The sequence below is a fragment of the Bos taurus genome, chromosome 7 (genome assembly GCF_002263795.3).
Source record: "Bos taurus isolate L1 Dominette 01449 registration number 42190680 breed Hereford chromosome 7, ARS-UCD2.0, whole genome shotgun sequence".
Lineage (NCBI taxonomy): Eukaryota > Metazoa > Chordata > Mammalia > Artiodactyla > Bovidae > Bos > Bos taurus.
The window spans coordinates 69,717,856-69,745,650 of NC_037334.1; the positions used below are offsets into that span (position 1 = coordinate 69,717,856).

The window sequence follows — 27,795 nt, forward strand, 5'->3', positions numbered from 1 at the left end:
GCAATCTCGATTCCAGCTTGTGCTTCTTCCAGCCCAGCGTTTCTCATGATGTACTCTGTATACAAGGTAAATAAGCAGGGTGACAATATACAGCCTTGATGTACTCCTTTTCCTATTTGGAACCAGTCTGTTGTTCCATGTCCAGTTCTAACTGTTGCTTCCTGACCTGCATATAGGTTTCTCAAGAGGCAGGTCAGGTGGTCTGGTATTCCCATCTCTTTCAGAATTTTCCACAGTTTGTGGTGATCCACACAGTCAAAGGCTTTGGCATAGTCAATAAAACAGAAATAGATGTTTTTCTGGAACTCTCTTGCTTTACTTAGGAGGGACATAAGAATCCAGACCCTTTAGGGAATTGGATATATCCTTTGGGTTGGTTTTTTTCCTCCCGAGGATGAAATGGTTAAGCTATATTGATAGTTAGGGACTCTAATATGCAGGGCAGAACTCTTCTAGTCTCACTTAGATAGACTGGCCATTCATTCAGAAAGTGAAAGTGAAAGTGTTAATTGCTCAGTCATGTCCAATTCTTTGCAACCTTATGGACTTTAGCCTGCCAGGCTCCTCTGTCCACAGAATCCCCAGTTGCTAAGACAGTCTGCAGAAAATGACCCAAGGCAGACTGTTCTGTAAAATCTTGGCCTGAAGGAGAGACTGACCCTAATGTGACTGGCTCAGCACACCGACTCTGTGAGCTCACTGGCCCATAAATGCCATCACTTGTGCTTCTAGTGCTGCCATCAGCCTGATCTCAGATCCCTCTTCTACCAATTGTAATTAATGATTTTGCTCCTTTTCAGCAAGGCTTCCCAGTCCCTACACTGATATCCTTCCTTTCTCTGAGCATTCCCTTTGCCGAGCTTCTTCCTGCAGCTATCTCAGCATGCACCTGATCCAGTTTCTTATGCTAAGCGTTTATGTATTTTTAGTATTTTGATGTCTCTTCTCTCTCCCTCACTAGTTTTATGCTTGTTAAGAGGGCCCATTATGAATATGTTCAGTATTTTTTTTACTGACTACATATCAGGATCTCAGCACATATTTTTGTCTAAAAGGATCACTGTCCAATCCACTGTTGACTAGATTCAGTGGGTCACCAGTGCAATGGTATAATTGGTATAATCTTTTTTTAGGGCTGCTGCTGCTGCTAAGTTGCTTAAGTTGTGTCCAACTCTGCGCGGCCCCATAGACAGCAGTCCATCAGGCTCCCCCATCCCTGGGATTCTCTAGGCAAGAATACTGGAGTAGGTTGTCATTTCCTGCTCCAATGTGTTAAAGTGAAAAGTGAAAGTGAAGTCGCTCAGTCGTGTCCGACTCCTAGTGACCCCATGGACTGCAGCCCACCAGGCTTCTCCATCCATGGGATTTTCCAGGCAAGAATACTGGAGTGGATTGCCATTGCCTTCTCTGTTTTTAGGGCTATATGGCATTATCTATGAAATATTTGAATATGTATGCCTTTTCCCCTAGCAATTCTACTTCTTTGAATTTATCCTACAGAAATACTATAGGAGTTTGCAGCTATATATATCTATATGTAAAAGAATGATCAGTACAGAATCATTTGCGATGGTGAAAATGAGAATAACTTAAATGTCCATCCTGGGAGAAATTGTGATATAAATTATTTAATATACACATAATGGGATACTGTGTAATTATCAACAAGAAAAGTACTATATATTTGCAGGCAAAAAAATGTCCAAAATACTATGTATAATTGTGTAAAATGGTGTTTTTCCAATAAACCGTAACTACATGTACAAATGCGCATGTGTGTGTAGACATGTGAATATATATAGTACATAGGAAAGGACTGGAGGACATACACCAAATTATTAGTGATTTGTATATGGTGGGTAAGACTGGGAAAGTTAGGTTTTTTTAACTTGTACTAATTTGGAAATAAAAAATGCTTTTTATTCCGCCCACTTTATTGAGGTATTGGTGGTGTTGTATAGTCGCTAAGTCATGTCTGACACTTTGTGACCCCATAAACTGCAGCACATCAGATTTCTTTGTCCTTCACTATGTCCAGAGTTTGCTCAAACTCATATTCATTGACTCAGTGATGCCATCCAACCATCTAATCCTCTATCACACCCTTCTCCTCTTGCCCTCAATCTTTTCCAGCATCAGAGTCTTTTCCAATGAATCAGCTCTTCGCATCAGGTGGCCAAAGTATTGGAGTGTCAGCTTCAGCATCAGTTCTTCCAATGACTATTTAGGGTTAGATATCCTTTAAGGTTGACCTGGTTTCATCTCCTTGCAGTCCAAGGGACTCTTAAAGAGTTTTCTCCAGCACCACAATTCAAAAGCATCAATTCTTTGGCTCTCAGTCTTCTTTATGTCTAACTATCACATCCATACATGACTACTGGAAAAACCATAGCTTTGACTATATGTACCTTTATTGGCAAAGTGAAAGTGAAAGTGAAAGTGAAGTCGCTCAGTCGTGTCCAACTCTTTGCGACCCCATGGATGGTAACCTACAAGGCTCCGTGGTCCATGGGATTTTCCAGGCAAGAATACTGGAGTGGGATGCCATTTCCATCTCCAGAGGATCTTCCCAACCCAGGGATCGAACCCGGGTCTCCTGCATTGCAGACAGATGCTTTACCATCTGAGCCACTAGGGAAGCCCACAAAGTGGGCAAAGTGAAGTCTCTGCTTTTTCATATGCTGTCTAGGTTTGTCATAGCTTTTCTTCCAAGAAGCAAGTGTCTTATTGAGGTATAATTGGCATATAATAACAATATTTTGTAAATGTAAGGTGCATGATGATAGATACATTTATATATTGCAAAAAGATTACCACTATGACATTAGCTAATACCTCCATCCCATCACAAAATTACCATTTGATTTTTATGGTGAGAATATTTAAGGTCTACTCATGTAGAAACATTCAAATATGTAACACAGTTTGGAAAAAAAATTTAATGGACATGTGACATGTGATCATTCTAAGATGAAAATATATTTTAAAGAAGAGTTTATTATAAACAAGAAATGGTCAATGTGTTTTCTAAAATATCCTAAAATTTAGAGATGTTTTCAAATCAATTTAGTAGGGAATTCCCTGGTGGTCCAGTGGTTTGGACTCAGTGGTCTCACTGCCTTGGCCAGGTTCGATCCCTGGTTGGGGAAGTGAGACCCTGCAAGCTACCTTGTGGCCTCAGGTTAAAACAAACAAACAAACAAACAATTCAGCAGCCACCTTAGTAATCCAGGATGGTTAAATATTTCTTAGAAGCATTAAATACAGATTAAATGTGGTGTTTTGTAAATAAATTTTCCTTTTCTCCCTTCTCACTGATACCAGGCTAGACTATATAACTTGCTCTGGTTAATGAAATGTGAGTGAAATTGATATGTGTAATTTCTGAACAGAAGTTTTAAAAGCCAGTTCAGGGTTTGCCATGCTCTCCTTTGTTCTTTGTCACAAGACCAGCAATATTCCAGAAAAGAATTTCTCCATTAGTCTTGGAGCAGAACTTCAGCCAACCTTGATGGACATGTTACAAAACAAGAAAGAGAAATTTGCTGTTGTACGCCACTGAGATTTGGGGGTTTTTTCTTACTGCGACATAACCTAGACTGATACATCTATTCACACACTTCATCAGTTTCTTAAGGAGAGAACCTCCACTGGCCTGGAAATCATGACCACTGGTTCTAATCCTAGTTCTGCCATAAACTTTCTGTGATTGTATTAGCTAGGATGCTTCAGACTGCAAGAAATTGAGAGTACAGTAAGAAAAAAAAAGAGTAGCTTCAATGGGGATTCTTACCATCGTGCATAACAGGAAGTCCAGAGTGGCAGTTCATGACATCATTGAGGATGTAGAGTCGGCCATCTTTGTGCTTGCCCTTCCTGTCATGGTGTACAGTGGCTATAGAAGTTTCAGGTGTCATATGCAGACATTATAGTATCCCATGAAGAAGAAAGGAGTATTTTTCTTTTTCTTCTTACTTGTTTTTACTTGAGGAATGTATTTCTTAGGAATTCCTCAGTAGACTGTCTCAAGATTCTATTGGTCAGGTTTGGTCTTACAACTGTGCCGTACCTGTCACTGCTAAGGGCAATGAGAGGCTATGATTGGCTTTGACCAGGCATAGCTCATGACCCCTCAGGAGTCAGCAGTGGCCCCTTTTCTGAGCACATGGAATTATGGCAAATAATTACCCAAACAAAATTGGGAAGAAGGGGAGGATATAATTAACGTTTACTTTGGTGACCTTAAGCAAGTATCCCTCCTTAGACTTTAGTTCCTCCATCAATAAACTGAGGCTATTGGACAAACTGGCTTCTAATTCAAGGATTGTTATCACAGAGTCCATAGAGTGTCCACTGAAGAAATGGAGTCCAAACTTCCTTACAGGGGCTTGGGTGTGGCAGAGCTATTGTCCCTGGTTCCAGGGTGCCTCTGACTAAGGCCATCAAAAGTCTTGTTTCATCAGCTTCCTAATAAGCAGACGCAGCATGACTTTCAGCTCCCATAAAACGTTGCATTTTGGATTTTACATGCTCTGTGTGAATGCAGTCTAGGTATGGGATATACATGTGCAGTTTTGTTAGTTTTCAGTTACATATCAGATTGACTTTAAAAGCACTTTGAAAGCTTATAAAGTGCTTTGTGCTTAGAGATTGCTTTCCAATAGCTCCCTCTTCTCCCATGTCCCATACTCTCAAATCTCTGCATTCCCTTACAATTTGCCTTGACTCAAGACACTTTATTGGTCAATTTAATATAAGCCAGTCTCAACTGTTCTTGAGCCATGAACTTCAAAAATAATTTATCATCATCATTATTAAAAATAACAGTCAGAAATGATTTGGGAGCAGGGAGCTACAAAACCAAGTGGGTAGACCTCATGATATTGAAGCTGAGGTCTTCACTTCTGCTTTCAAGGCACTGGTTTTCTTGTATCTAGGCACTGGCTGCAAACTGCCTAAGAATGGGCTCGTCTAAAGAAAATGCCAGAGCTCTTTTTGGTCAAGTAGACACATATGCAGCCAAGGCCTGCTTGGGCAGTGGAAGGGGGTTAGGATCTGTAAAAACTGATACAGTTGAAGTCATCCTATCTTCTCTGTTCTTTAGGATACTTTTAGCAACTACCTCCCCAACCCTACTGCATGCCCTGGAAAGCTTTTATGAACTGTTTGTAGCTTTGCTACTTTTTACTGAAAGTAGGAATCCTAAATGGTGTATAATTTCTTGACTAGCTTTGAGGATATCATTTTTTTTCATCTTGGTAATGTACTAGGATGCTGATGTCACTGTCCTTTTCCCAACAGACACACTGCCACCACACTCTGGTCCACAGGAAGGAAGACTGTTAAAGACAGTAACTTCAGCCATCTCAAACTCTTATTTGTCACCACTAAGATACAAAGCCTAGTATGTCTCCTGGGGTGGCTTTGTATTCCTGGAGGACCTCTAAGAAATGTTGCTTTTGGGCCATAAGAGAGTAACCATAAGAGCTGTCAGTCAAGGACATACCCAAGTCAGCAAATTAGAATGGACATAGCCCATCATGTAGTAGTTCCAAACTATTTGACACTGGGCAGTGATTGATGGCTGAGTTTCTTATGGAGGGTTAGATGCTTTCCTGAGGCTCAAGTACCCATAAAACAAAACCAAAGAGAAAGAGGAAGAGTAAATTACTCATTCTGCAAGTCTTTTATTGTTAAAGCAAACAGATAAAAAGAAACACAAAATAGGTATATAGTTTAATGAGTTAGAAGGAGCACCCTTCTAACCACCACTGAGATCAAGAGATAAAAGTGTGTTATTTATCGCAGAAAGCGCTCTGTGTGCCCCATCTGATCTTACCCCTTTCCCCAAGATAACTACTATCCTGAACTTTTATAGTAATCTCTTCCTTGTGTCCGTTATAGTTTTACCATGAAAGTGAGCATCCTTAGACACTCTAGTTTTTCTGATTAAAAAAGAATCGATGTCTTTCAAGCCTCTTCTAATCTACAGATTTCTCATACATCCCTTTCTTTTTATTCCAATTTACCTTTTCATCTGTAGAGTTTTCCTAAAATACTAATGTTGCTGATTATATATTCATTGTACAATTCCTAGGTTTTCTGTATTTTCTAAAGTTGGGAACTATATTCAGAGACCCCCCACTAGATTCAGGTTCAATCCATTTGGTAGGTGTCACTGAGTTCTTTCACCAGGAGGCACATGAAGTCTGATACATGCATGTTTTTAGATGTTAACATTAGCCAATGCTCAATGCCTGGGAATTGCTAAATGGGGATGTCTAATTCTATCATTTCCTTTTCATTTATTAGCTAGAAAATTTATAAACAGATGCTTCCCCTCATCTATTCTTTGACTACCAAATGGCAGGGTTCGTATAGGAGATGCTTGATTCTTTCTCTTTATTTACCATAAAGATAATGAATTGGTTCATAACATCCTCTGAATGTAACTAACTTGCTTTTTAAAAAGTATCATTATTAATTCAAGAACTTGAGCACTAGATTGCACCTTTAATCTGTATCTCTTGTATCTGCTGGAGAAAGGATAGGCAACCCACTCCAGTATTCTTGGGCTTCCTTTGTGGCTCAACTGGTAAAGAATCCACGTGCAATGCAGGACATCTGGGTTTGATCCCTGGGTTGGAACCATCTCATGGAGAAGAGAAAGGCTACCCAATCCAGTATTCCGGCCTGGAGAATTCCATGGACTGTATAGTCCATGGGGTCACAAATAGTTGGACACGACTGAATGACTTTCACTCTCACTACTCTCTTGTGTCTTTAATATTCTGAATACATGGATTTGTGCTTATGCTTGTGAGACTTGGTTATTTTCTTGGTTCTAGTGGCTCGAGCTCATGTGAAGATGAATGTAAGGAGTTTGAGCTGAAGGACTTTGACAAGGTATGATCCATTTGGCAAGATCTTTGTCACTGTCAGATGGAGGTCATTAAAGATCCCATTTATGCAGCCTTATGATTTCATGAGCTTCAAGTCCCCTTCTGATCCTCAAGTTTGACTTTGCATGTGGCTTGACAGCAGAAAGAGAGTACCCAATCATACTGGCACAAAGATTTTCTTTTTGCTCACTAGTCAAGTTTTTCATAAGAAATGGATAAATTGGCATTTTGTTGTCAAAGTTATGTTTATATTTTTCTCCAAGGAAATGTGAGCCCTGAAAATACTTTCCTTATAATCTTGCTTCTTTCCAATTGACTTTGTCTAGTTTTCGAGGGTAATCCTGTACTAGATTGTTCTTTATTTTCAGGTTTTGTTCAAGGCGAAGACATATTTATTCTAGGTAACTTGAAGAAAAGCACATCCTTTTCAAGCTGAGTCCACTCACCCACATGGCCCTGAGGCAGGCCATTGATTTCTCTCTTTCTCTCTTTCTTACCAGCAATGAGGTACCACTGTTAGAAACCAGGTACCTTTCCTTGGCAATAGCAGCTGCTAACTAACAAGTAGGTCATTAACTAAGGGTAATGATGGATACAACCAGATTGCCTTGCTGGTCTTTAAAACCGTTTTCCCTTCAGAATGAAAGAATGTCGTTTTGATACTTGAGTCTGTAAATCAGCATTTAGAATCAACAGATGAACTAAAACACATTCTTATTCTATCTCTCCATGCATGGAAAAAGACAAAATCTGTCTTTCACCTTCTTGCTCTTCTTTGTTTGCTTGTGGCATACCTAGGCCCAGTTGATGACATTGCTCACTCCTGAAAATGAATCGAATGTTTCTGTTATCAATGGAGAATTGGTTTGTAAAATTTCAAAGCCCTATTCTTGATTATCTGAGTCATATGGAAAATAAAAAATTAACAAAAAATAGTAATTAATACCGATTTTCTATAGCCTACTAGGCAAAGTCTAAATCAGATGACTTCACTTAAAGCTTTGGTGGCAGAGACCTAATTAATGAAAAACACCAGGCTTAAACAATTGGCTATCCATCTTTAAGCATAAGCGAAGGACAGAATCCATATGACACTTCACTGTGGATAAAAAATGAACAATTGCATGAGTCCTGGATAATCCTGATTTGACAGGGCACCCTGGAGACTTTTAAATACCCCCCTTTTCCTGTGACATATGGATTCTACACCATTGTCATATTTAATCTGAGAAACTGGGTTCCCATGCATTCTGTTTGTTTGTTTCCTTGCTTGAGGCCTGTGGCTGGGGCTGCATGAATTTGTTGCAACTGGAATGAGCTTTTTTGTTCAGCCTGTAAGATGAAAACCATAAACATGCTACAAAACACCAGAATATAAAGGGGATTATTGGTGCCATAATTAGAGAACTAGGAGGTTGTTATTCTAGTTGTCCCTCCACCCTCCCAACCATACACATGTTTGCTAGACCAGGAACAAAAGAGATTTAAAAATCAGACAGCCTTGAGTTTATTTTAATGGGAGCCCTCTTAAGTTGGGGCATAGTTGGAGGCCATTTAGTTGACAAATAAAGAATGCTTGCTCTGTCTTGGTGCCTCAGAAATTAGAGAATCATCAAAATAAATCAACGCCAGATAACCAAAGAATCTGAGCCTCTTGTTGTGCAAACTTGTAGGTTATGTGAGAAAACATAACCACCTATGTGCATATTTCCCCAGTTATTTGAATGTTTAGGTCCCCCTTCAACTCTCATTTCAAAAGAATGACAGTTGGAGGGAACTGCTTTCTCCAGATCAAGTGAGTTGTCCTTCACAGGAGGTGTTTAACCAGAGATCCAAGGTCCATCTCTCAGGCCCAGTACACTGAGGATTCACTCATAAAAGAGGGTAGATGTTTGAACAAGATAGTTGAAGACATTTTCCAATTCTGAGAAGGTATGTGTTAGAATGCAAATTTAAAGGGAAATTAACTTTTGAAAACCATAGCAAAGAAATATTTTCCCAAAGGGGTGAGTGCTTTTGGAGATTAGGACAAAACAGCAAGTATGGTCTTAATGGGAATCAGTTGCCCATTGAATTAAATTTTAATGTTTCTGCGTACCTCTTGTTCCTACAAGTTTCTCTTCCTGTACATTGTGGCCATTTGATGGAGCAACCTCATATGACCTTCAGTGCAAATGAAATATGTGTATAAAATATGTATATACACACACACACACATATATACATACATATAGAGATATACACAAACCTATATTATCTAATCTTGACTCCTAGGGAAGAGGGAGACAGGAAATGCAAGTGTGCACTACATAGACAAATGTTTTTCTACCCTTTCTAAGCCCCTTTACTTAGTCAATTAGTTATTCAGAGAGATGTGATATCTTTTTGAGACATCTCAAATTCTTTCAGGACACTGCAGTATGTCATAAACTGCTTTATATGGTACCCTGGAAACTGGTTTAAAACTATCCAACTAAGGTATATAATTTAGTTAAACACCCTTTTATACCCAAGAACATCTGGATGTTGAGAAACCGAAAGTTTATTGGAATAATATAAAATTAACTGTTAGTGAGTGCCTCAAATGGATGATAGCACAAAAAGGTATATAGAAAATATGGAATGAGTCACTATATATCCTGGAACAGAATAGTAAATATGTGGCATAAATACCACAGTTTTCCTATCCTGTAGTCATGGCAGACACTGCTAATTGAATGCAGCAGTCCTTGAAGTTGGGCTTAACTTCAGAGTCTTAGACCAGAACTCCAGATAATTCTATTATTCAGAATTACCCAGAACTCCAGATAATTCTGTTATTCAACTGGAGTTCCCTTCTGCCATTCTTTTGTGAACTCTTCCAAAGGCTTTTGTCCTCAGCACTGACAAACAGTTCTTATCAAAGTTTCCAGTAATTAAAGTCCATGTTGCCAAGTCCAAATGTCAATTCTTAGGATGCATCTTGCTCAATCTATTAGCAGTTGATTGCTCCCTTTTTCATAATATACTTCCTTTACCTGGCTTCCAGGACACCATACTTGATTTTTTCCTACCTCTTTATTGTTCCTTCTCAGTATCCTTTCCTGGTTCCTTCTTACCACCTAGATTTGTAAATACTGGAGTATTCTTGGGCCCTGAATTCTCTTGATGACCTCATCAGGCTCACAGCTTTAAATACCATGTATGCCGATAACAACCAAATTCATATCTATAGCTTGGATCTTTCTTTTTAACTTCAGAGTCCCAATTCCTTATTCAAAGCTTCATTTAAGTATCTAAAGGTGACTCAAACTTAACAGGCTTAAAATTTAACAATTTCGTTTTATCTTTTATCTTAGTTGCTCAGCCTAAATCTCAAAAGTTATTGTTTACTCTCTCCCTCCCTCCCTCTTTCTCTCCCCCTTTCCTGCCCCCCTTCCTCCTTCTTTCTTTCCTTTTTTCTGTCCATCATTTTTTCCTTTCCAAAACCATATCTAATTCATCAGCAAATCTACCTTAAACACTTTGTATATCTGGAGTCAGGTTACTTCTTAGCACCTTTGTAACTATTATGTCCTCGGGTCTCCTGTTAAATACCTGCTGTGATGGATAACTCATTTCTGGAGAAAGTAGTTTCCCCTGACCGTCTTTTGAAATGAGGGTTGTAGGGTGTAATATTGTTATTTATAATAAAAAATATATATTTGCTCTTTGTCCCCATTTCTGTCACAGAGCTTCTAAACCCTTGGAATTTCCTGTGTGAAAAGAACATAAAGTTGTCTTTTGTTAGGCTAATGAGGTGACTTTTGGAATCCAGTTAAGAATGGGGGCTGGTTGCTAATGAAGTCAAACATATGATTAGAGAATTGAAACTTTCATTCCCCCTCCTTCCTTCCCCATCCCTGTCCCCTGACCTCTGGGGATAGAAGAGGGGCTTGAAATGGAGTTCAACACCAATCACCATTGACTTAATTAATCATGCCTAATGATCAAGCCCTATAAAACCCCAAAGGACAGGGTTCAGAGAGCTTATGGGTTGGTGAACACACGGATATTTGGGGAGAGTGGCATGGATGTTCCATGACCTTTCCACATACCTTGTCTTACGCATCTCTTCCATCTGGGCATTCATTTGTATTCTGAATTATATTCTTTTTAAAGTAAACTGGTAATCTAGTAAGCAAAATGTTTCTCTGAGTTCTCTGAGCCATTCTAGTGAATTAATCGAACCCAAAGAAGGGCATCACTGGAACCTCAGATTTATAACCAGTTTGTCAAAAGCACAGGTCAGTCAGAAACATCTGGGCTTGTGAATAGTCTCTAAAGAGGTGGGCAGCCCTGTGGGCCTGAGCTGGTAACCTAAAGAATCTGATGCTAAATTCAGATAGATAGTATCAGGATTGAATTGAATTGTAGAATACGTAAATGGTGCTAGAGAATTGCTTGGATGTATGGAGGACTACCTGACGGCTTTACGGCGGCTCTACGTGCATCCCTGTGTGAGGCTGACAGGGGAGTCGGGGTCTCAAATTGGCCAGCGACTCCTTTTCGGGGAGCACTGGCCACGCCCCCAGGCCACCTGGAACTGCAGCATTGCCATTTTCCACCATATTTTCATATTTTTGCAGAGTAAAGCCAGCGGGGTCTGGCCCACCCCTCCACCCCGTCTCCCCAAGCCCTGACCCAGCGGCCTTGTCCCCCACCAGGCACAGGATCACTTCCTTGACCCCACGTCCAAGGAGTGGTGGCTGCACGGGCGCAGGAGGGCTGAGAGGAGCTACTCCACATTCAAGGTCAGGAGGGGCGGCTGTGAGGAGATACCCCTCATCCAAGGTAAGGAGCAGTGGCTGCACTTTACTGGAGCAGCCGTGAAGAGATAGCCCACGTCCAAGGTAAGAGAAACCCAAGTAAGACAGTAGGTGTTGTGAGAGGCGTCAGAGGGCAGACACACAAACCATAATCACAGAAAACTAGTCAATCTAATCACATGGACCACAGCCTTGTCTAACTCAATGAAACTAAGCCATGCCGTGTGGGGCCACCCAAGATGGGCAGATCATGGTGGAGAGGTCTGACAGAATGTGGTCCATTGGAGAAGGGAATGGCAAACCACTTCAGTATTCTTGGCTTGAGAACCCCATGAACAGTATGAAAAGGCAAAATGATAGGATACTGAAGGAGGAACTCCCCAGGTTGGTAGGTGCCCATATGCTACTGGAGATCAGTGGAGAAATAACTCCAGAAAGAATGAAGGGATGGGCCCAAAGCAAAAACAATACCCAGCTGTGGATGTGACTGGTGATAGAAGCAAGGTCCAATGCTGTAAAGAGCAATATTGCATAGGAACCTGGAATGTCAGGTCCATGAATCAAGGCAAATAGGAAGTGGTCAAACAGTGAAGTGTCAAAGAGTGAACGTCGACAATCTAGGAATCAGCGAACTGAAATGGACTGGAATGGGTGAATTTAACTCAGATGACCATTATATCTACTACTGTGGGCAGGAATCCCTCAGAAGAAATGCAGTGGCCATCATGGTCAACAAAAGTCTGAAATGCAGTACTTGGATGCAATCTCAAAAATGACAAAATGATCTCTGTTCATTTCCAAGGCAAACTATTCAATATCACAGTAATCCAAGTCTATGCCCCAACCAGTAATGCTGAAGAAGTTGAAGTTGAATGGTTCTCTGAAGATCTACAAGACCTTTTAGAACTAACACCCCAAAAAGATGTCCTTCTCATTATGTGGGACTGGAATGCAAAAGCAGGAAGTCAAGAAACACCTGGAGTAACAGGCAAATGTGGCCTTGGAATACGGAATGAAGCAGGGCAAAGGCTAATAGAGCTTTGTCAAGAGAACGCACTGGTCATAGCAAACATCCTCTTCCAACAACACAAAAGAAGACTCTACACATGGACATCACCAGATGGTCAACACCGAAACCAGATTGATTATATTCTTTGCAGCCAAAGATGGAGAAGCTCTCTACAGTCAGCAAAAACAAGACCAGGAGCTGACTGTGGCTCAGATCATGAACTCCTTATTGTCAAATTTAGACTTAAATTGAAGAAAGTAGGGAAAACCACTAGACCATTCAGGTATGACCTAAATCAAATCCCTTATGATTATACAGTGGAAGTGAGAAATAGATTTAAGGGCCTAGATCTGATAGATAGAGTGCCTGATGAACTATGGAATGAGGTTCGTGACATTGTACAGGAGACAGGAATCAAGACCATCCCTGTGGAAAAGAAATGCAAAAAAGCAAAATGGCTGTCTGGGGAGGCCTTACAAATAGCTGTGAAAAGAAGAGAAGCAAAAAGCAAAGGAGAAAAGGAAAGATATAAACATCTGAATGCAGAGTTCCAAAGAATAGCAAGGAGAGATAAGAAAGCCTTCCTCAGCGATCAATGAAAAGAAATAGAGGACAACAACAGAATGGGAAAGACTAGAGATCTCTTCAAGAAAACCGGAGATACCAAAGGAATGTTTCATGCAAAGATGGGCTCAATAAAGGACAAAAATGGTATGGACCTAACAGAAGCAGAAGATATTAAGAAGAGATGACAAGAATACACAGAAGAACTGTACAAAAAAGAACTTCACGACCCAGATAATCACGATGGTGTGATCACTCACCTATGGCCAGATATCCTGGAATGTGAAGTCAAGTGGGCCTTAGAAAGCATCACTAGGAACAAAGCTAGTGGAGGTGATGGAATTCCAGTTGAGCTATTCCAAATCCTGAAAGATGATGCTGTGAAAGTGCTACACTCAATATGCTGGCAAATTTGGAAGACTCAGCAGTGGCCGCAGGACTGGAAAAGGTCAGTTTGCATTCCAGTCCCAAAGAAAGGCAATGCCAAAGAATGCTCAAACTACCACACAATTGCACTCATCTCACACGCTAGTAAAGTAATGCTCAAAATTCTCCAAGCCAGGCTTCAGCAATAAGTGAACCATGAACTTCCTGATGTTCAAGCTGGTTTTAGAAAAGGCAGAGGAACCATAGATCAAATTGCCAACATCTGCTGGATCATGGAAAAAGCAAGAGAGTTCCAGAAAACATCTATCCCTGCTTTATTGACTATGCCAAAGCCTTTGACTATGTGAATCACAATAAACTGTGGAAAGTTCTGGAAGAGATGGGAATACCAGATCACCTGACCTGCCTCTTGAGAAACCTATATGCAGGTCAGGAAGCAACAGTTAGAACTGGACATGGAACAACAGACTGGTTCCAAATAGGAAAAGGAGTTTGTCAAGGCTCCTGCTTATTTAACTTATATGCAGAGTACATCATGAGAAACGCGGGCTGGAGGAAGCACAAGCTAGAATCAAGATTGCGAGGAGAAATATCAATAATCTCATATATGCAGATGACACCACCCTTATGGGGAAAGTGAAGAGGAACTAAAAAGCCTCTTGATGAAAGTGAAAGAGGAGAGTGAAAAAGTTGGCTTAAAGCTCAACATTCAGAAAACGAAGATCATGGCATCTGGTCCCATCACTTCATGGGAAATAGATGGGAAACAGTGGAAACAGTGTCAGACTATTTTTTGGGGCTCCAAAATTACTGCAGATGGTGAGTGCAGCCATGAAATTAAAAGACGTGTACTCCTTGGAAGGAAAGTTATGACCCACCTAGATAGCATATTCAAAAGCAGAGACATTACTTTGCCTACAAAGGTCCATCCAGTCAAGGCTATGGTTTTTCCACTGGTCATGTATGGATGTGAGAGTTGGACTGTGAAGAAGGCTGAGCACTGAAGAATTGATGCTTTTGAACTGTGGTGTTGGAGAAGACTCTTGAGAGTCCCTTGGAAGTCCATTCTGAAGGAGATCAGCCCTGGGATTTCTTTGGAAGGAATTATGCTAAGGCTGAAACTCCAGTACTTTGGCCACCTCACGCGAAGAGTTGACTCATTGGAAAAGACTCTGATGCTGGAAGGAATTGGGGGCAGGAGGAGAAGGGGACGACAGAGGATGAGATGGCTGGATTTCATCACCAACTCGATGGACTTGAGTTTGGGTGAACTCCCGGAGTTGGTGATGGACAGGGAGGCCTGTTGTGCTGCCATTCATGGGGTCGCAAAGAGTCGGACACGACTGAGCGACTGAACTGAACTGATGGAGGACTCTCCCTCCCTGTTCCAATCTAATACACACACTAAACACACAGGTTAGAATTGGTGACTAGAGCCTTTAAAAGGGACCTTGAACTTTTAACTAATTTGGCAGGGCATATACACAGGTGGGTGTATTTTCTAACGTAAGTCACAGATTTGCATGTAAGAAGATGCTCATATTCTTTGATTATTGGGGCTGGCTATCTCTTGTTTGAGTATTATATTATCCTCCAAACTGGTCTTTCTGATGTCACCTTTGCCACCTGTCCCAATCTCATTTTCACATAGCAGCCAGAAGAATTACTTAAAAATGTAAAATACCACTTGTTCTCCCCTTCTTCTACTCTGTCCAGCCACTCAGGTTTTCTCACTATTCTGCAAACACACTAAACACATCTCCCCAGGCCCTTTGCACTTGCCCTTGCCTTGCCTGAAATATTCTTTCAGATTCTGACACGCTTCACTCATTTCATTCAGGCCTCTGCTCAAATGCCCCTTATCAGGAAGGAGTACTCTAATGAGACTATTGAAAACAGCATCCACTTCATTTTTCATTCTCCTTACTTTGTTTCATTTGTTTTCATAATATTTATCCCTGTTTGATATATTATATTTTTATTTATTTCCTTTTCTCATTCTTTCCCCCTTCCTTCCCTCCAGTATTAAGTCTATGAGAATTCTGGGCTATTCTTTGCTGTATCTCTGACACTTAAAACAATTCTATTTTAAGTCAGACTTCCTGGAACTGAACTCTGTGACTAGTGCACAGGAGATTTCCTAGGGCTTGTTCATAGGAGTAGCAAGTGAAATGAAGTGTGATGGGATAGAGGTAGATGTAGAACTGATTGGTAATTGCAGCAACGTCATGGCCTCAGATCTGGGATGGCCCTTGGGTTGCCCTGAATTAAGGCAAGGAGGTTAAACTTCAGAAATGAGCAGTCATTGGAGGTGGGTTGCTACTGGAGAAGGAACAGAATTCTGGGCAAGGCCTCTTCCTTCTGTGAAATTCTCTGAGCAATTCTCATAAAGGGACTCCGCTTAAAGCTCTAAGTAGCCAGTATTCTCAAGCAGCTCGTGGTCCTGAAGAATGAGGAGAGCTGGTATCCCACAGCACCCTCTCCACGTGCTGAATACCTGGGTATTGAAAGCTTGGCTGTGACACTACTCTCCATCTGAAGTGTCTTCTGTTCTGTTCCAGTGCTGTCAACCCTGAGAACTCGGTGCATGCTGTGACTCCCTGCTTACTACCAAGCAGCCACTTGCAGCAGCTTCCCAAGGTCAGGAGATGGAGAGGGTCCGCTGAGGCCTTGTCTCAGAAGTCAGAGCTGGCCTTCAGCTTTGGGAAGCTGATATCAGGCCTGAAAGTGAGAGGTATTTCTACTCTGTGTCCTTGGGGACAAAAGCAAGAAAAGAATATTTACTAAGAAAGACAATCCATGTCTTTGGGGCAAATCTTTCCCAAATTTGTAAGAATGAATAAGAAATCATTACATTTGATATAAAACAACTGAAAAGTCTATGATTTTAAGTCATATCACACCATAAACTGATTTTCAGTGTCTCAAATCTCAAAAATTTATGCCTCCTGGAATACTCAAAGCAACAAAGTTGTTATTCATCCATTCATTCACTAAGTCATCTATCTGTTCAGTCACTCATTGACTCAACAATCTTTTTTTAAATGTCAAAATGAATTCTAGGTGGATGGTGAATATACAAAACTAAAATATTAACTTCTTTAAAAATGCTTACATTTTGTGCTAAGATAAGTTTGTTTATCACATGGATTATCTCAGTTTATTGTACAATAATTCATAAAGTAGATATTATGGCACATATTATTTTTCTCACCTTTTTGAATTAGAGTGATTAATCACTTGCTCAAGATCATACAACTAGTAAGTGGCAGTGGCATCCAATCAAGATGTTTGAGTTTGTAAAAGTCTCAATAAGTAGTATACTCTCTCTCCAAACAGGGAATTAGACTCTTAAGAAGCTTACAGTTCAGTAGAGAGATAAAACAATAAATGAAGTTGCGCCACTGAGGGAGTTAAGATGTGCCTCCAAGATCCAAGTATCAGGTCCATGTCCATTCTTCTCTACTTGTTTATATACTTCGAGAATGGAAGATTGTAGTATTCCTAGCAATTTAATCACGATGCTTCGGCTGCATGTAACAGAATATCTAATGAAAATGGGTTTAAATGATAGAGTAATTGCACACAGGAAGAATTCTGGAAGTAGGTAATGCCCAGGTTGATTGATTGGGTAGCTCAGTGAGGTCAGGCTCTGGGTCAACTTTGCCATGATGACACTTGGCCCAGCTCTATACTAAGCCATTATGAAGAATAGAGCTCTGGGCCCCATAGACTTTGGTGAGGTGCACGAAGGGCAGCAGAAAGGACCCCACACCAAAGATCTTATATGCACACAGGAACTGAGTGGGGTCAGTTGCCTCAGTAAATTCTACATTTTACCTGAAACCTCCTCTCTTCAAAAATATTACCTGAACTTTAGACAGTTGGAGTCTTAAGGCCACTGGACCTAGACTCAGATTCCCTGGGATGGGTTGGGAGTGACCCAAGGGCTGCAGAGCAATCCTAAGTTGAATATCTGAGGTAAAGCCAGACTGAGAGTCAAGCAGAGAATCTGACCAGAGCCACAACCTAGGGAGCCAAGGAATAATGATAAGGAGAGAAATTAGAGAGACTGAAGCTGAGCAAGCAAGTGTGGAGTGGAGTCAGAAAGTAGTGCCTGAGGTCATTCCTGAAAGTGGGATCTCTTTGAGGCAGCTCCCTTCAACATCTCGGGAAAAGAGCTGCACTAGTTCAGACACAAATAAGTAATAAGTAAATAGAACAAATGACAAAGATGTCTTCACTTCCTATTTCTAAACAGCTGGTCTTGAGGACCAAAGCAGGAGAGATGAGGCTACCTGGGTTTGGCTTTTTAAAATGTTCAGAAAGGTAACAAACTGTGCACTGGTGAGACATACTATTTTTATTTACTTATTTATTTGCCCACCACACAGACTGTGGGATCCTAGTTCCCAACCAGAGATCGAACCTGCACACACAGGCAGTGAAATCACAGAGTCTTAACCACTGGACCGCCAGGGAATTCCGACACACTACTTTAAATAAGAAAATATTTTTGGTTGAAATCTAGGGTGATATGTAGTATTAAAACAGTCTCTTTTGTTTATGAGGGTCTTGATGGAGTATGCAAAGCATTCACCCATTAGTCCTGTAGTTGCTGACATGCTGTTTCTAGTACATACTGAAGGAAGTTGCCCCTGTTTCTTTTTCCTGGAATAAAATGTTACTTACCACTGTGAACATTTTTCACTATGTTCATGAACAATGTAGCGGAAATGAGTAATAAACAGAACGCTGTCAAATATATATCTTCCCATAATAGATCCTATACCTTAAAATGCCTACAGGGAATCACTTTTTAAAGTCTGTAACATGCAGTAGTTTTGATACGACTGGTTGAGCCATGCAGAAATGATTAAAAAAAAGAGTAATAAATTCAGATTTTATACCAGGCACTGAGCATTAAGCCAAAATGAAACTACCATACTCAAATCTTCTGCAGCTTAGAGCTAATTAGACCTACATTTCTGGATGGCATGAGCATCATGCAATGCAGCAATTGTTATAATAACTATATTCTCCTTGAGTGCTGTGTGGTGATTTACACCAGTGATGCCTGTCAGGGCTAATGGACTTTCTAGGAGGAAGTCTCTGGGTGCTCTGGAGCAGAAATGGGAGCTTTGCCCCGGGGCATCTCTCCCTATTGGATTCCTGATGATTGTGCTGAGTGTTTGGCAGGGCAGAGGTATAGCCCAGGGGGCAGTAATGTCCATGTACATTTTAGTTACCAGTGAAACACACTATTTCAGATAATGACAGGGTTTTATATAGATTTGAAGAGAAGCGATAGTTTGTACTACTACTGAGGGTTGTTGGGAGGATAAAGTATTACTGTGTCTATTAAGTTCTTAGCATACTGCCTAGCACACAGTAAGCACTCAATAAATAGATGTTCTTTTAAAAAGTAAATGTTCCATCTATGGCTTGGAATATATGGTTTATCGCAGATTAACTTTTAGTGCTAAAATCAGGTACTGTGTCAACTGATGCTGCGTGGTTAGTGATTTTAACGCCCTGGATTTCCCCAGAAAATTACATAAGCAAGGGTAATCCAGGGTCTCTGTTGATCCTGACTCATGTTTCACACATATAAGTGTGCTAAACTCCAAGCTTAGAAATACAGGCTTGATTCAGTGGAAAGCATGTCTGAACTCTCTAGCCCCCGCACCTATTTTGTGAAGAGAGCCTATTGTGATGGTAGGGAGATTTCCAAATTACCAGCCAAGAGGGTGGTGAAAGGGCAGAGCATTTTCTGGGAGGTCATGCTAGGGGCCAAGTGGGAAGGGAAGAGGGGACTCCTTGCAAAAGCTACACAGGCATGATCCAAGGAGGATTGGTATGGACTGTCTTCCGGGGAAACCAGATTGCCACACGGTGATGACAAGTTCTCAAGGCAAGAATACTGAAGTGGTTTGCCATTCCCTTAAAGGCAAAATGATAGGATACTGAAAGAGAAACTCCCCAGGTCAGTAGGTGCCCAATATGCTACTGGAGATCAGTGGAGAAATAACTCCAGAAAGAATGAAGGGATGGAGCCAAAGCAAAAAGAATACCCAGCTGTGGATATGACTGGTGATAGAAGCAAGGTCCGATGCTGTAAACAGCAATATTGCATAGGAACCTGGAATGTCAGGTCCATGAATCAAGGCAAATTGGAAGTGTCAAACAGGAGATGGGAAGAGTGAATGTCGACATTCTAGGAATCAGCGAACCAAAATGGACTGGAATGGGTGAATTTAACCCAGATGACCGTTATATCTACTACTGCGGGCAGGAATCCCTCAGAAGAAATGGAGTAGCCATCATGGTCAACAAAAGAGTCCAAAATGCAGTACTTGGATGCAATCTCAAAAATGACAGAATGATTTCTGTTCGTTTCCAAGGTAAAACATTCAATATCACAGTAATCCAAGTCTATGTCCCAACCAGTAATGCTGAAGAAGCTGAAGTTGAATGGTTCTATGAAGACCTACAAGACCTTTTAGAACTAACACCCAAAAAAGATGTCCTTTTCATTATAGGGGACTGGAATGCAAAAGTAGGAAGTCAAGAAACACCTGGAATAACAGGCAAATTTGGCCTTGGAATATGGAATGTAGCAGGGCAAAGACTAATCGAGTTTTGCCAAGAAAATGCACTGGTCATAACAAACACCCTCTTCCAACAACACAAAAGAAGACTCTATACATGAACATCACCAGATGGTCAGCACTGAAATCAGATTGATTATATTCTTTTCAGCCAAAGATGGAGAAGCTCTATACAGTCAGCAAAAACAAGACCAGGAGCTGCCTGTGGCTTAGACCATGAACTCCTTATTGCCGAATTCAGACTTAAATTGAAGAAAGTAGGGAAAACCACTAGACCATTCAGGTATGACCTAAATCAAATCCCTTATGATTATACAGTGGAAGTGAGAAATAGATTTAAGGGCCTAGATCTGATAGATAGAGTGCCTGATGAACTATGGAATGAGGTTCATGACATTGTACAGGAGACAGGATCAAGACCATCCCCATGGAAAAGAAATGCAAAAAATTAAAATGGCTGTCTGGAGAGGCCTTACAAATAGCTGTGAAAAGAAGCGAAGCAAAAAGCAAAGGAGAAAAGGAAAGATATAAACATCTGAATGCAGAGTTCCAAAGAATAGCAAGAAGAGATAAGGAAGCCTTCTTCAGCGATCAATGCAAAGAAATAGAGGAAAACCACAGAATGGGAAAGAATAGAGAGCTCTTCAAGAAAATTAGAGGTACCAAAGGAACATTTCATGCAAAGATGAGCTCGATAAAGGACAGAAATGGTATGGACCTAACAGAAGCAGAAGATATTAAGAAGAGATGGCAAGAATACACAGAAGAACTGTACAAAAAAGATCTTCACGACCCAGATAATCACTATGGTGTGATCACTGACCTAGAGCCAGACATCCTGGAATGTGAAGTCAAGTGGGCCTTAGAAAGCATCACTAGGAACAAAGCTAGTGGAGGTGATGGAATTCCAGTTGAGCTCTTTCAAATCCTGAAAGATGATGCTGTGAAAGTGCTGCACTCAATATTCCAGCAAATTTGGAAAACTCAGTGGTGGCCACAGGACTGGAAAAGGTCAGTTTTCATTCCAATCCCAAAGAAAGGCAATGCCAAAGAATGCTCAAACTACCGCACAATTGCACTCATCTCACATGCTAGTAAAGTCATGCTCAAAATTCTCCAAGCCAGGCTTCAGCAATATGTGAACCGTGAACTTCCTGATGTTCAAGCTGGTTTTAGAAAAGGCAGAGGAACCAGAGATCAAATTGCCAATATCCGCTGGATCATGGAAAAAGCAAGAGAGTTCCAGAAAAACATCTATTTCTGCTTTATTGACTATGCCAAAGCCTTTGACTGTGTGGATCACAATAAACTGGAAATTTCTGAAAGAGATGGGAATACCAGACCACCTGACCTGCCTCTTGAGAAATTTGTATGCAGGTCAGGAAGCAACAGTTAAAACTGGACATGGAACAACAGACTGGTTCCAAATAGGAAAAGGAGTACATCAAGGCTGTATATTGTCACCCTGTTTATTTAACTTATATGCAGAGTACATCATGAGAAACGCTGGACTGGAAGAAGCACAAGCTGGATTCAAGATTGCCAGGAGAAATATCAATCACCTCAGATATGCAGATGACACCACCCTTATGGCAGAAAGTGAAGAGGAACTCAAAAGCCTCTTGATGAAAGTGAAAGTGGAGAGTGAAAAAGTTGTCTTAAAGCTCAACATTCAGAAAACGAAGATCATGGCATCCGGTCCCATCACTTCATGGGAAATAGATGGGGAAACAGTGGAAACAGTGTCAGACTTCATTTTTCTGGGCTCCAAATCACTGCAGATGGTGACTGCAGCCATGAAATTAAAAGACGCTTACTTCTTGGAAGGAAAGTTATGACCCACCTAGATAGCATATTGAAAAGCAGAGACATTACTTTGCCAACAAAGGTCTGTCTAGTCAAGGCTATGGTTTTTCCTCTGGTCATGTATGGATGTGAGAGTTGGACTGTGAAGAAAGCTGAGTGCCGAAGAATTGATGCTTTTGAACTGTGGTGTTGGAGAAGACTCTTGAGAGTCCCTTGGACTGCAAGGAGATCCAACCAGTACATTCCGAAGGAGATCAGCCCTAGGATTTCTTTGGAAGGAATTATGCTAAAGCTGAAACTCCAGTACTTTGGCCCCCTCATGCGAAGAGTTGACTCATTGGAAAAGACTCTGATGCTGGGAGGGATTGGGGGCAAGAGGAGAAGGGGACGACAGAGGATGAGATGGCTGGATGGCATCACTAACTCCATGGTCGTGAGTCTCAGTGAACTGCTGGAGTTGGTGATGGACAGGGGGGCCTGGCGTGCTGCGATTCATGGGGTCGCAAAGAGTCGGACATGACTGAGCGACTGATCTGATCGGATCTGATCTAATGACAAGGAAATGATAATGTTGTTATTACTTTCTGAACTCTTTTCAAATCCTTCATTCATATCTTAAAATGAAACTCAGATATACTGAATGCTTCATCTCTTTCCAGATTTGGACCAAATCTTTTATATGTTTGATTTTTTCTAATCCTCTCAATGACTTGTAACGTGGATATTGTTAGTGCCTTTCCTTTTGGACAGGGAAACTGAAATTTGGTGTGGTTATATGACTTGGCCATAACATGAGCCAATTAATAGGTATATGGGAGTTTAACCCAGTTTAGTCTAACTCAGAAAGTCATGATCCTGCCCCTGTCCCCATGTTCCCTGCTGAGAAGGTTGTGGGATTGCATTTGTTCATTGTCCCCAGATGCTCTCAGTTTGTAGTACATGACCTCATGCTTTTTGGCTACCAGTAAAGGAATGAATTCAGCCTCCTACCAGCCTTGATTGATCCCCTGGCTCATGCTCAGCACCACACTAGAGTGGGATAGAAATAAAAAATATGAGGTGGGATTCTTGGTTTCAAGGGAAGAGCACACATGGGGCATTTAGTGAGCAGTCCAACACATTGTACAACCAAAGACTAGCATGGCAGGCATCACAACCACCTGCCAAGTATGTCACAGCACTTACTTCGTGCTCCCCATGCCATAAACTCTAATTCTTGTGGCACTCTTTCCTGCTGATTCTGGACCTGGTCTTGGTTTCAGAATCCCTTTCAATGCAGGACCCCCGGTGGATATAACCATTGGATCTAGCCACCATCTCCCTGTAAGTGTTGTTGTCACTCAGAGGAGCAGGAGATTGGAGATCCGGAGGGTCTCGACAAAGGCTTAACTGGGGGTCGTGTGTGGAAATGCAGTCCTGAAGGGGTTAGGATTTGGGACTGGGATTACAAGAAAAGAGAGTATTCCAGGTGGAAAGAAGCACATTAGCAAAGCCTCTGAGTTGAGAGTGGGGGAGTAGCCTCCTGGGGATGGGGACAGAGTGACTTTCCCAATGTGGATGCTCTTGGGGCAGAAAGAATGAGATTGAATAGAACTTTTTTTGACTTGATTTTGACCTATTTACGAACATCCTAGCCTATCTCAGAGATAATAAGATAGTAAGAATATTAACTCCTATTTATTGAGGTTATTGTGCCAGTTTTACTGCTATTGCATACATGCGTTGTCTTTCTTTCTTTTTTTCATCCTTAGAACAAAGTAAATATTGGCATTCCCATTTTATAAACGAGAGTAACTAAAAAATAGACATAATAGGTTATATAGCTAGTTACCTAGCTGGTAGGGCAGGTTACTGAAATTCAAGAACATCTTAAAGACTTTACCAAAAAGTACCTGATCCTGTGAACTGTATCTTCCCAGCATGTTCTTCTGCTGCACATGTGCACCTGTACATATAAAAAGACAATGCACACCCATGTCCACAATCCCACACATACACTCATACACAAATACAGATACAGATGTAGCTACACACATGCACAGACATGCACAGACATGCATGTGCCGTGCACTCATGTGTGTACTTATATACTACATACATACATATACACACATATGCATAGACTGTATGCACGCCGTTCTTCTGGAAAGAGTCACTGCTCTTTGATCCCAGGGGTAAGTATAATGACCCAAAACAGGCCAATCAGCTTTTTTTCCCCCAGCATTTGAATCTCAGGCAGAGACACATAGAGACAGAAGAAAGCTGAGCCATCTGATAACAATGCTCTGGAGAATGCATCCTGAGTGACTGATATGCCTGAGCTGCTGGGTCCTTGTTCTTCTTGTGCTTGGTTAACCAACTCTTCGTTTTATTCAGCAAAGCTGCACAGTAGACTTGCAATTACTTTTTTCTCCCCTTAAGTCAATTTCTATTGCTTTCTACCAAAGAGCTCTAATTGATACAAATTATCTCTTCAGTTTAGCTAGTGCCAGTGATGGGGGTCCATTCTAATGACAATGGTGGTCAGTGCAATGCTGAAAGTAAGGAAGGGGCTTTTCATCGTTGTGTTACAAAACTGTCCATGGGGTAGGGCCATGATATAAAGGAGACTGTTATAAGAGGGCCTTCTGGAATTTACAGTAATAAACCAGTTACAAATGGGAGCCAGGACAGAGAGCCCTTATTCTGAATCCATGAATTATAACATCATGGCCTGATGTTAATTTTCTTGGTTGTAGCTTGCCTATGTTTTCCCCATTACTTTTTTTCTGGTATGGATATGATGGCTAGATAATATTTTGCCTCTTCACCCTTCAATCCTTCAGTGGATATTTACTGAAACACTCCATATGATGGTAGATAATTGGGAATACAGGAGTAGTTAAAACTACAGAAACAGAAATTTAGAGCCGGAAGACATATTTGAAATGGTATAGTCCAACCCTTCTTCTCATAGAAAATAGAGGTTTAGAACAGTTTAGTGACTTAAGTAGGATCACAGAGCTTAGTGTTAAGTGTACATTTTGGGACTTGTGATGTAGGTCTTGTCTCCTAGGTCTGTGATATTAATGGTTCCTGATCAGGCTCCTAGAATTTAGATGGAGTGCTGGGACATGCAGACAGGAAGCGATTGGTAAACTCAGCCCTGCATCAGGTAACCTTCCTCTTTCTTGACTGAATAGCTCTGCAGTAAACAAATATCCCAAAACACAAAATTAACAGTGGTTTCCAGTCTAAGCTGAAAACTTAGTTTGGAGACTTGTTATGGAAGTATTCATACTTGATACTTGAAGGAAGTGATCCTTCAATAGGATCATTAGTTATCTGTATCTTTCATTCCCAAATTGGGCTTTTGAAGGTGAGATCACCCAAAGGGAGAATAGTATCTGTTGTGCCAGTGTTATCCCAATGAGCCACATGAAGTATAGAGCTCTGCTTTTACTCTGTAGGCACAGAGAACCCCAATAGCTGAGAAAAAGAGATAGGTGTCTTATAAAGCAAGATGAAATCTCCTTATTCAGTGACTTTAGATACATTAAATCTAAATAGAGAAATGTGGACCAGTGGATATCAGAATCTTGCCATCTTATCAATCAAGTAAAGACCCTAGCTTTTTTTTTTTTTTTTTCACCTTAAGAAAATCAATAGCTTTATTTTTCTTCAATATACATATAGAAAACCAGTCTGAGAAGAAGTTTCACGAGATAGACCAGAGGATTATATACAAACTCAGGAATTCCAGATCAGCAAGACAAAGTGCACAGACGACACACTCTTCCACAGGGCCCTGGAGCTTAGGACTGTCCCAACAGAGGTGAGGCAAGCTCCTGGATGGCTTTTGAGTTCAGCTGAGGAATTGTGCTGATCTTCAGGAGTTTGCCACTTGCATACTTATTCTTGATGGTGGTGAGCTTGGTCATGTTCTTGTTGACGCGCCCAATGTTTTTGGCCTTGTGCCGCATGACCTTCAGCACCTCTCTCTCTATATAGCCAGTGTAATACTGCTGCTTTAAGTTCCATTTTTCTTGGTTAGAACCTTCTGGGACAGGCAGGAAGTGCCTGCCGCCACCTTAAAATGGTGATAGTGCACCATGTCATAGTCAACGAGAGTCAGCTCCATCAAGTATTTGGCTGAAGTGTGCTATTCAACATCCATATTCCCGGCTTTCGATGCCTGCCTTAGAAATGTAGCGGCAACGGTTGACTCAGCTCAAATTTCAATTCTTTCAAAATCAGAGTGTACATTTCTCAAATTTGAGAACTGGTGTAAGCATTGTTGGTGATGTAAACAAAGCCTTCAATGTTTGGAGAAAACATTTCCTCATACTTGGAAGCCAAGAGCAGTGCCATAATGCCAACCAGCGGAAGCTTCTTCGGAGAGACTGGCTGAGCCTGTAAATATCGGCCCATGATGGCAACACACATGTACAGCGTTTCCTGCAGCAGACTGAACTTGGAGTGCACTGGCACCAGCCAGTCCACCAGGATGGCACACATGCAGCCATTTATATCTCTCCCATCTAAGAAATGTGGGTTTATGGACTGTAGCACCTCAAGCTGCCTTAGATACTGGTAGATATCCTTCACGTAGTCACTGCAGAGCTGAGAGTTCTCCCAGTCTTCAATATCAATATCCTCAATTTTGTAGAGCAAGGCATCAGAGAAAGCTTGGCAGAGGTTCTCTTCCTTCATGGAGACGTCCTGAGGTGTGGGAGAAGGACCCTTTGGAGCCAACACTTCCATCTGCACTGGTTTCACAGAAGCAGTAGGTTTCAGGTGCTTGTTGACATTTGTTGTTTTGGTGGGTGGAAAAAGTGCTTTAGTGTTCTGGATTTTCTGAGCTGCTTGTGTGGCTCGGGTTGTAACCCAATTTCCAATTTCTTCTAAAACTTCCCACCTGATAGTCACATGACTTTTAGGTTTAGAATTAACTCCTGTGTCATTATTCTCTAAATCGGTGGATGCTGTCGGGCGTTGGAACAGCACCATGAGGAAACGGACAGGCAAGAGTGGCAGCCCCGCCTAGGGGAAGACGCAGGCTGGACACGGAGAACACTGTGCTATTAGGACTGCCAAGACCCTAGTTTTTAATGACTATCTTAGGCTACATTGATCTCTGCAGAGTAAGGTAGAATGGACCATTTATTCCTCCTTGAAATTCAATTTTTCCTTGACTTCTGTAACACCATAGACTTGCTTTTATTATTTCTGGTTGCCTCTTCTCACTACGTTCTTTGTGGCTTCCTCTTCTTCCACCTCTCCTTTTAATGTTGGGTATTACAAGATTTTGTCTTGATATATCCCTCTGCTTGTTTTATAAACTCTTCCTAGTCAACTTTACTATGGCAGTCATCAGCTGTTCCCCCAGTATCCATCCACCCTTCCTTTAGTAAAAGCAAATTGATTTCTTTTGATAGGATGAATAAAACCTCTACGTCTCTCAGCATATGTGATTCTGATGTACCGGTAAATAACAACCAGAATTCAGGGTGGGAGGAGGCCATAATTTGTAATATTTCTTTGGTGTAAATACTCTCACCACCATCAAAGCCTACTAATTCAGGACATAGTAAATGAACACCTAATATGTGCCAGAAGGTGCTGTTTAGAGATTGGCAATCCACAATGTGAAAAGGACCAAATTATCTCTTAGCTCATGGAGTTTATATTCTAGTTATACAGACAGGTAATAAATAATTAAATACCTAAATTACATAACAAGATAATAT

General features: G+C 41.1%; 1 protein-coding gene and 1 pseudogene across 8 annotated transcripts in view; one reads left to right on the forward strand and one right to left on the reverse strand.

Annotated features, from left to right (window-relative positions):
- LSM11 (LSM11, U7 small nuclear RNA associated) overlaps positions 1–25,694 on the forward strand; it is a 414,613-nt gene extending 388,919 nt beyond the window's left edge. For 7 of the 8 annotated variants that reach the window (XM_059888901.1, XM_059888903.1, XM_059888904.1 and 4 more), the window contains one exon: positions 11,510–25,694. In XM_059888901.1, coding sequence (XP_059744884.1) covers positions 20,688–21,656 — 969 coding nt within the window. In that variant the 5' untranslated portion in view covers positions 11,510–20,687 and the 3' untranslated portion in view covers positions 21,657–25,694. The remainder of the gene's footprint in view (positions 1–11,509) is intronic. The other variant, XM_059888902.1, reaches the window with a different exon arrangement.
- Positions 25,694–27,055, reverse strand: LOC785561 (G2/mitotic-specific cyclin-B2-like; annotated as a pseudogene).
- Between the last annotated feature and the right edge of the window lie 740 nt (positions 27,056–27,795).